The sequence below is a fragment of the Pterocles gutturalis genome, unplaced genomic scaffold (genome assembly GCF_000699245.1).
Source record: "Pterocles gutturalis isolate BGI_N339 unplaced genomic scaffold, ASM69924v1 scaffold43446, whole genome shotgun sequence".
NCBI lineage: Eukaryota > Metazoa > Chordata > Aves > Pterocliformes > Pteroclidae > Pterocles > Pterocles gutturalis.
In genome coordinates this window covers 17722-28318 of record NW_010104963.1, presented here as the reverse complement: position 1 = coordinate 28318, position 10597 = coordinate 17722, and the positions used below count along the sequence as shown (strand labels likewise).

General features: G+C 43.6%; 1 protein-coding gene across 1 annotated transcript in view; it reads left to right on the top strand.

The window, feature by feature from the left end:
* LOC104471746 (synapsin-3-like) overlaps positions 1-10597 on the top strand; it is a gene marked incomplete at its 5' end in the record, with an annotated part of 32788 nt that overhangs the window by 19870 nt on the left and 2321 nt on the right. The window contains 2 exons of the mRNA XM_010087207.1: positions 4142-4276; positions 9315-9399. Of these exons, the coding sequence (XP_010085509.1) occupies positions 4142-4276; positions 9315-9399 (220 nt within the window). The remainder of the gene's footprint in view (positions 1-4141; positions 4277-9314; positions 9400-10597) is intronic.

The following is a 10597-nucleotide window of genomic DNA, read 5'->3' as shown; positions in this document are numbered from 1 at the left end:
GCATTATGTATCTGCTCTCGGGGGAGCAGTGACCTGTCAAAGGCCATGTGATGTAAGTGTGCTGCCAGCAACAAAACACTGGTGAGCCCCCGTTTTTCCTAAGTGATGGGGCCACGGCTGATGGGTCTGCTCCTATATGCAATTCATCAGCACCTAGAGGAGCATCCCCCACAGCAGGCTATCTCCCTGCCATGTGCTTTCATATGTCTATGCACATGTAGCTGAGAAAGGAAGGGCAAGAAGGCAGTCTTGCTTGAGATGACTGTAAGGACATTTGGACCGTGTCCATACACAGTCAGATGTGAAATGTGGTTTTCCAATCCCTGCAACTGTTCCTGCACGTAAGCCTATGTACATGCACACATTGCTAATTCTGTGCTTAAGGACTATATACCTCTGTCTGGGTATACCCCTGGGTTTTCACATCTGCCCCTGTGTGTGACTGACTGCATATAAAGCATATCCATACACTAACAGCCACCATCAGCTTGCACACAGAGAGAAATGCATGCTAATACTCCTCTCTCTGGGACCAAGGTAAAAAGCAATGGATCTAATATGATACAAATCAGAAGAAACACATCAGCTTCAGATGGGTCATGCTGAATTATCCCAGCAGAGAACCTGACTGAGCAGGCCTGATGTACCAACATCTAGCAGGCATTCAGATGCCAGGCTGATGGACATTATTGGGAAAGGAGTAGAGGAGTGCAATACAAAGAGCAGAACAAAGCTAAACAGGCACCTTTTCTTTGACAGTACGACAGTTGTATTTTTCTTGGTGAGAAAGAACAGTGTGCTGTGACATTTTACAAGAAAGCATGCCTCAATGGGCTGAACAAATAAAGAATTTGCACAATGAATTGCAGGCAGTAATTAATTTTCACAGTGCAAAGCAGTTCTCTAGGAAAGATTTGCAGAGCTAGTGATGGGCAGTTCTATGAACTGAGATTTATCACAGTGGTTTGTTGCAAACGGAATCAGATTAAGACAGATGAGTTATCAACACAGCACAAGAGTAATCTTGCACCCATGGTATTTGCTGTTACTCGACCTTCACCTTCTTTTCTTTTCCCATGGCAAACAGCAGAATCTAGTATGTTTCTGCCCTAGCATTAGCACAATTTAGCACCATTTTCATGGCGCATACTGAAAACTTTGAAGAAAAAGGTTTGTTCTATTAAAACAGCTGTGAATTTAATAGTAAATGCTGTACTTCTTTTCCCCCTGCTTTAAAGAACTTTGTCACTTTAAGGGAATACTCAGCACGAATAGCCAGCACTTGATCAGAAAGCTGGATCCTCAAAATAGTGCAAGTTCAGTACCACTAGTAGCAGCCAGATTCTGAAGAGCTCAACAGCATGTATGGTTTAATAATCCCTGCCCCTCCTTTTTATTTGTAATCTAACCCTTTTCCATATCTCTGCTGCACTGACAAATATGGAGTGGGTGGAGGGCAAGTAAAATGATCCGTGTGATTTATTCTTCCTCCTGGATCAGCTAAGCCCTACCTGCCATTCAGCTAAGCTGTGTTACTAGACATGCTCCTTGCTGCCTGCAAGAAGCCCTGCCCAACCCTTCAGCATTGCCATATCATTTCTTTTGATATGTGTAATCATCTGTTTCCTTCCTTCCTTCCTTCCCTAAAAATCACCTAACACTCCACTCTTGCACATCAGAGTACGGAATAACAAGTCCAGCCGTCAGGCCTCAGCGTCAGATAGGAGCAGGGGGAGGAGCGGGATGGGGTTTTCCTGAGTCTCTTCTCTGCCCAGCCGCTTTCTGCTCCCGCCTCATACACCTTATCAGGCAACAGCAGCTGCATCAGGAGCAGCCACTGACCTTGGGCAGCTACAAAGGCCGGGTCCATATGTGCCGACGTCTTCTTGTCTTGCCCAGCTGTTCTGTGCTCTCCCCAGGAAGAGATGAGTGCAAGCTGTCTGTGGTTCACATATTCTTCTCAGCTGCTTGATTTATTTCAGCATTAGCATTCATATCTGCCCAGTTTCAGAGCAGTTCCCCTTTACCAGAGGACAGACAAGGTGACATCTCAAGCTCCTTTTCAGTTCCATGGCAACCAGCTGTGTCATTTTGCGCACAGAGATCGCTGCCATTTTCAAAGGCCTTCCCTTATGCATGTGATTGTTCATTCCTGTATTTTCAGTCTCCCACAGCTCAGGTTCCCCTGCCAGATACTGCACAGCAGGACAGCAGGTACCCTCATCGTGGTGCACCTTCACTGGCTCAGGTGGGACCTTCTCCAGGGTACATTCCCCTTGGTGCCTTTGTTTTAGAAAAAGCATCTTCCCCTTCCTCTCCAGACACTGCTGACGCAGCAATAGGGAAAAGCAGTTCTTAAGATGGGGAAATTAGGGGTTTGAGGTGTTTTGGGCAGAGCTGTATCTCAGTTAGGCACAGGGAAGGCTGAGGAGTCAGGAGCCAGGCTGTGAGCAGAGTAATGGCATCATCTAGTGGTCACACAGGTCCCTTGCACAGTGCATTGCAGGGAGCTGGGACATGTTTTCTCACGCATTAATTGGAATTGCCAAGTGAGATGGGAATGCTTTTAAGGTGGGACTGGAGGAGAGTGAAAACCTGCGCAGGAACTTGCTGGATGGCCCCCAGGAGCCCCTGGCTAGTGAGACACAGATGCGAACTGGCCATTCCCTGCCATCGTGACTAATGCCAATGCCACTAGGAAACATCTCCTTTCCCCACCTCCTTTTTTAACAGAGAACCAGCAAACTGGACAGTGGAATGAAAAGCCACTTTGTGTATTCAGCTGAGCACCGACATCTAATTTTTCAGTCTCCTCCTTTTGCCTCCTAGGTCAGGTAGACCATGGATATAAACACCAACTCACTCCTCATGCGAACCCCAGCTAAAACTTCCTACGCAGCTTCCCTAGTGTTCGTATGAGACACCTGTAGAAATGAATCTAACTTAAAAGTTATTCTACAAGAAAAGACTAGAATACAAACTCAGTGAACTCACCTCACTGATTTTCCCTACTTTAAAAAATAAAATAAAATTTTAAAAAGTGTGCAAAACTTTCCATTTCAGTCCAATAGTGGACTCTTGCAGACTTGCCAGGGTGGAGTGAACTTCCAATTGTTATCTGAGGGTGAGTCAGTGCCTTTCTTGAGCAATGCAACCTTTAACGCTGCATTTCCACCGTTTTTAATGTTTGGTTTAAAAATAAAAACAAAATAAACTCTTCCAACCCTAATAGTTTGGTACAATTATATTTACTCCAGCTGAGTCTTAACTTCATCATAGTGCAGTTCTTCCTGTGGGATTTAGCTAATGTTTGCAAAGCACTTGATTTATGATGAACTGTTGAAAATTATGTTTAGGGCTGCTGTACAGCTGAGGGTCTGCTGTGCTTTCATTATTATTGTTGTTGCCAGACCATTTGTTACCTCAAAGACCCTTTGACAGTTCTCCTTCTCCCATCCCCACAATCTTGCTTCCCAGCCTTCCCCAGGACAGTTGTAGTACTTGCTTGGGATGCAGTCACATCACAACAATATCAAGAAGACAAGCAGAGAAAAAGTTTATTTTCCTGCACTGGGTGCTGTTGCTTTGGTGACATCCTATTCATCACACATCTGTGGTGTTTATTTCTCCTCTCAGGGTGCAATGCTTTGTGTTGATTAATCCCAAATGTTTCCTGGTTCCCTCCAGTCGCTGTTGCTCTCATCTCCTCAGGCTTCAGAACATGTTGTTTCCCTTCTCCTGCGTCCCTTTCTGCTACAATGTCACCCCCAAATACTATGGGACAATGCCAGAGAGACCTCATCAATCAGAGGCATCTTCCTCAGGACATGTGAAGAAGCAAGCTTGTGTTTAGTTGATTTAAAAAGCCTCCAGCCACCAGAAGGCTTGGCTTGGCTTCCAAGTTGTGAAGGGAAGGAAGATGGCAAGTGGGGGACAGTACATGCCATTTCAAAAAAAAAAACTAAGCAAAAATCCCACACCTAGGGAAGTCAAGCATGTTTCAGCATGGAGGGAAGTGATGACTAGAAGTGTTGGCAAGGATGTGGAGACACAAAGCAGGTTAGTGTGAGAGGTGAGCTGAAACAGGCATCTGCCACCAGGAAACCTCCTCACTAACTGTTGTTTTTCCCTCCTGTGGCAGGTGATGGACAGCTCGATGCCACTGATTGGGGAGCATGTGGAAGAAGACAGACAGCTTATAGCTGATTTGGTTGTTTCCAAAATGACTCATCTTGTCAACACTGCTGGATCTACACCATCACCGCTGAGGCCTTGGGTATGAAAGAATAGAGACCTTATGGCCAAGTTGTTTTCCTGAACTTCTTTTCTCTCTTTCCTCCCTGTGGGTGTCAGGCTGTTGGACATCTCAGAGAGCTGAACAGTCCCATATGGAAGTGTACTGGATAGACTGACTCCTGCTCTTACAAGGAAGTCCTTCATAGACTCTTTGCAGTGGATGCCCATAAGAAACACCTCTCTCTCCCTTCCTTTCCTTCCATTTAGTTGTGGCAGCATGCTGGTAGTGTGGGCCATGCATCTAGACATTCTGGCTTTCTAAATTCACAGATTCATATTGAAGAGGCATTTTTAGAGGTGCTTGTAATGCCCAACTTCCTCTCCATCTAACACCATCCCTTGGGATAGGTTTCATTCCAGTTTTTGCATCCCTAATGAAAATCTGTGCTTCCCAGAAAAGAAAGTGGGAATCTCCACCAAGAGTTGTTCCATTCCTTACTGCAGCCTTTCTTCTTTGGAGATGCCCTTCACCCCCTTCATCAGGAGGAGGTTTGACTAGTGCTGAATTCATACAAGAATCTGTCATTTCTGCATTTAAACTGACGCCTTAGTGCTTCTCGTGTACATTCATTTTGAGTATCAAATGCTTCTAATCTTAGTGCCACATTTCCCAGTGGAATTTCTGTACAATGAAACACACGAGAACATAATCTGTGTCTCCAGGTTTATGTGCTACACCTCTTTCAGTATCTAGCAGGGAGCCAAGCACAAAGGTTTGAGGACAACAAATTTGTACAAAAGAAAGGACAGGAGAGTAAACAGGCTGAGGGATAATGCTGACTGCAATGCACTGGAACAGTTTCCATTTCCACTTGAGAAAAAAATTGGGAGAAAGCACTTCATGTCTCTCTGCCTTTCTCATACCACAGCCCACTCCTGCTAAACCAGGTCCCCAGCACGAAGGGTATTCAGGGTAACTCAAAATCAAGTTTTAGCTAGAGTGAGAGGGTAAACATTTAATAGACACTAAAAATGCTCTGGGGCAAGGAAAGCGATACAGAAGGGATAGAACTTACTCTGGCCAAAGTGGAATCAACAACTGCCATCTGAAATAACTGAGATATAGAGTGTATAAACTAAGAGCAAAGGGGAAGCCAAGAGAAACTGAGAACATGGACAGATGCATCTGTTTTCTCTGTGTGTAACATACTGGTACAGGATTTGATTGGATTACAACAGACCTAAAATAGGGCCAAAATAAGAACAAATCAAATGGTTTTGGAGGGGTAGGATGTCAAACAGAAGAGTTAAATAAGAAAAGGGTCTTCATCAAGAATACAACCTACAAATATCTGTATACAAAATCAAGAAAATTAAAACCACAAATACATTAACTAGAGTGTTTTGCTATAACGACAGACCTTGGTACGGTGAACATTGCAGAAACTGCACAAGCTACAATTACATACATAAAGCTACAATTACATACATAATGCTATAACACAGTTAAATGTGCAGACAGGAGTAATTACCTGTGAGGCTGGTGAGATGTAGAACTAAAGCTACAGGTGAAGACTTCCACAGAACAAAGAAAAACAACAATTCTGAATACAAGAACAGCAGTACAGAACATAGAAATATGAACCCTTGGATATCCTATGGGTATGCACAGAATATCTATACATATTACGGGAGCTATCTATACTAGTCTCTGGATCAATAAAAACTGAGAAATTATGAAACTGAGTGCACAGAATGGACAGAGATGGAAGAAGCAACAAGTCATAATAATGTGAGACTGCAGCTATTAAGAAGCAAGTCAAATAGCACAGTGGGACAGCAATTCAGAGAGAGTTCCTCACCTCTGTAGCTGTCTGCTTCCCAAACTGCAAAATCCAAGTGCAATAGGAAAAAACAGCCAGGTACAAACTCAGGAAGTTCATATGTACTATTAGGTTTGATGTCCAAGGGACAGATGGGATATCAAAAAGTAATGGTATGACATAAACAGTTAGAAAAGATTATTTTAATAAGATGAGAAAATTAATCAAATCCCTAGCATTAAAAGTAAAACTGTATGGACATTATTTGAGAGCATGCATATATACATTTCTGATTTGCTCCTGAACCAGGAATGCAAGAAATAAACTTCTAGAGTTACATCACAAAGTGATAGAGGACATTCAAGACAAACAGATAAAAAAATCTTCCACATTTGGAAATCTGACATTTAAGAAGATGATGCACCATCATTCAAGTAATAAAAGGAAACATAAACAGGATAGAAATTTACTTTGAAGAGCAGATAGAAGGAAGAATGAAACAAATTCTTTGAGTTCATGAGAAGATGGAACCCTACCAAACAATTGGTGGGCTCCATGAATCATTCAAAGTTAAGGGAGAAAAGAAAGACAACAGGGACAGTGTTGCAACTATAGAAAATTTTATTGCTGAAAGTGGGGAACTTGTTAAACTAGTTATAGTTTTTACTAATCAAAAAGAGAGGGGAGAGAAGAAAAACCATTATTAAATCAGTGATGACTGATATTTTTAAAAAGTATTAAGCCCCCTGACCCAGATGGCTACATCCAGGGACCTGAATTTAGTAAGCAACTAAGCTGCCAAGAAAATATGTGCAATTTCACTAGAAACAGTCATTGCTCCAGAGGATTGCTGTACAACAAATACAAGGTATGTGTTTAAAAAAGTTGTAAGAGTAATGTAGAAAAACGTAGTCAAGTAAGTCATGGACCTTACGAAATACATCAGACAATAATTTAAATAATAATACAGAAGACTAATAAACCAACAGAACCATAGCTTAAGAGCATCTACCTTTTTTGTGTGTGTGTGTGAAGAAAAATGTCCCATTAATTTCCTTTTGATTTGTTTCCCCTCCTTTCTTTGAGAATTCTTCCATAAAGTGGTAGGTAACAGGCAATCAGTCAAAATAATGTAGCTAAACTGTCAAAAAGCCTTAGGGAAGGTAACAAACAAGAGCTGTCCCCGTAGGGAACGGATAAAATGCCAAGTTTCATTGTGGAGCAGAACCTGGCCTCAGATAAAGACATAGATGTGAGATGTTATTTCTCGCAAAGTTAGCACAGGGGTTACTTAAAGGATGCTAAGCCTGGTCATGTTGATAATTGGGTCTGTTGAGCCCGGGACAGGATAAGATGTTAAATGACAACCCGGTTTCAGGGTTACAGCTGCCGTTCCTTCCTCACCTCTCTGCCCCACCTCCATCCTTTCCCTTCACTGCTTCCCTTCCAAAGGCAGAAGACCTTGGGCTGGCCCTCACCCCTTCATCTCTAAACCTCAAAATCCTGTTTTGCCTTTGTGTCTGAGAAGCCCAGGGTTGGCTGTAGGCAAAGGCCATAGCAGTGAATATGAGATCTGGTTCCTTTTCTCTGTCTCGTCTAATCAGGATGTCTCACAGCATTAGAGGCATCCACCAATACCAAGGCAAGGTTTGGTGTCCCAGGCTATGTAGGACTAGAAGCCATGAATAGAAAATTCCCAGATTTTCCTCCCTGTCCGTTTGCAAGTCCTAGATAAATAGTGTAAAATACAGGCTGGCAACCTCATTGCATTTATGTTAGTGAGTTGAAACTCATTTCAGTGCTTCCAACTATAAAACATTTCTTCCCATTTCCAGAATCACTTAGCTCATTCTCCTGACCTTCCAGGAGCCTTGAAAACCCTTTTATCATTGTGTTCTGCATGTAAATAATCAGGCACGTACCAGCCTATCTGTCTCCAGCTTCCCCTGCTTTCATAAACAATTTTGTGCAATAGGCTTACTCAGACTTCTGTTAACTTTGGACCGGCCCTTTGTGCAACAGTTCTGTGTTGCTTAATCTGTTTATTAAAATATCTGTCAAAAAGAGTAAACAGAGAGAGACAAGAAAGTGCAGGTGGCACCAACTTATTTGCATTAGTCAGGACCAGCGATGGCAGTGAAGAACATCTGACAGAGCTATGCATGTTAAGCCACCACAAAGAGTAAATGAAACTCTGTATGGAAGACTGAAAGGTAAGCTATGATGGGAGGTAGAGAGAGGGAGAACATAAACAATCTGCAGACCTTACAAGTGGCACTAGCCATTCCCCTTGAGAAAGACTTTGTCGCATACCGGCTAATGAAAACCATTGTTCAGTGTATGGTTGCATTGACAAGGAAGAAGCAGGAAATTAGGATGCAGGAGAAATGAGCTAGTGATGCATACAGGGAACCCAGATACTGCTTCATCTGGAATAATGTAAGCAGACCTGCCTCTGGCATCTGCAGAAGGAATCACAAAGCTGGGAAAGAGAAGTGGGTGATGAAAACAATTAGGGGCCTGGAAACATTCCCATGGAGGGACCTCAGGGATTCAGTCTCTTGGCTTTAGAGAGGAGGTGAATGAGAGAGGAGAGTAAAGGTTTGCAAAATAATGAATGACCTATCAAGGGCCAGTTGTGAGAACTATTCTGAAAATTCAGCACAAAGCAATGGAGTTAAGGAATGGGAAAGGCAGTGAGGCCGAGAGCTGAGCAAGACTCAGAAGGTCTGGGTGTAAATATCAAAACAAAATACCTGGAGCTGTTGCAAAGATTTTGTGGAGCAGATAATAAGCTTCATGTTTCAGGGTTGAAGCTGGCCCTTGCTTATTAGCAATCAAGAGGAGACCCCTTAGGGTAAAGAGATGATGACTCCATAGATGTTTCCATGGTTCGTCTCTCCTTCCTTTGGAACATCTGGTGTTGGCAACTATCCAAAATGGGAGATGGGACTAAGAGACCCCCTCAGGCCTGATACATTTGGTAATTCCTGATTGCCTAAAAACATTCTAAACTGTAACTTCATTGTTATTCCGTGTGAGCAAACAACTTCTGTACTCTTTATTACTCAGCTCTCCATTTTAGTCCCATGATAGTTTACCAGCCAGATGCTGCATGCGTGTGTGCACGCGCGCGTGCGTGTGTGTGTGCGCGCACATATTTGAGGAACACTTCATGACTCCGCAGTTCCTGTGTTAGCTCAGGGCTTCTCACTGGGGACTCTCCATTAACTGGAATGGCTTTTTTTCCTCTAGCCTCCACATGTTCAGCCTGCATCAATGAAATCTCAGACTGGACCTCAGCTTGGACAACTGTCCCAACCACGGCCTCCTCCCCAAGGTACAGTTCTTTGGGTCCCAGGACAGTGTGGACTGTGAGACCTATCAATTTGCCTTCTAAATAAAAGCTATCAGGATAGAAGTTTCATTCATTTTTCCAGTTCACTGGCAGCAAATTCAGTGTGCTGTTAAAGCAGCTGCTGTCATAGTCTACAGCAGCTCAGAAAGTGGTATGAAAATTTAATACAGATCCAGTTGATACTGCTGGGAGGACGTGGCTCAGCAAAACAAGGCCACTTGAACTGGCACTGGAATGGAATTCTGGGCACAGAGTGTATTTGTGTTTGCACAAGTGTTAAGAAGTGATGGGAAGATGCTAGTGCTGTCAGGCCTGGCACAGACACCAACGTGGTGATGCCAGGATCTTTGATCCATCTGTCCAGGTGTTCCCCTGTCAGCAAGAGCACACCCCCAGCTCCTCCTGACAGCAGAAGCAGGTTTGACTCATGTGGCTTGGTCAGAACAACAGGTTTCGTTTATTGTCCTGATTGACACTGAGGTGATGAAGCACAGGGCTGTCCCATGGGTACCCAGACCACACCAACCACTCAACTCACATAACCAATTAGACCCTCCTTTTTGCCACCTTTGTCCCCTCCTTTCTCCACTCTAACCTCCTACCAAATTAACACCCACCTCTAATTATCTTTTCCTCATCGGTCACAGTTTTGCTGTATCCAAAATTTAGTATTTCTGACCCTGAATGCACCTACATAATCTTGGCGTTACATGCTCTTACTGATAGTAATTGCTGGCCTTACAGGATACTACTCCCCAGCTGTCTCCAGTACTCCCCTTCAATGCTCTGTGAAAGTTTTTTCTCACATAACTCCCCCTTGACCACCTGTGAAATCCAGCCAGCCCTCACAGCACTATCTGTAACTTTTGCCAACTTTTCACACTGTTATCTGACATGTTCAGCAGTTTCTCATGTCACATCCACTTGTTTTCCTCAACCTCTTCAGTTTTGAGAGTCTGCTACCAATATGGCTGAAGCCACCCACTGATAATGCTGGAACAGATGATAGGGTAGTGATAGGGTGCACAGTCTCACATCAAACTGCTGGGCCCGTGAAGGGACTGCTGACCCAAACCAGCAGACTGAGCTTTCATTTCCTGCAGAGTTGGTTCTCCAGTGGCTATTCCTTTCCCTGTGGGGAGAGTGGCAAAGCTGCTTTAGTATTCTGTACCTCCTGCTG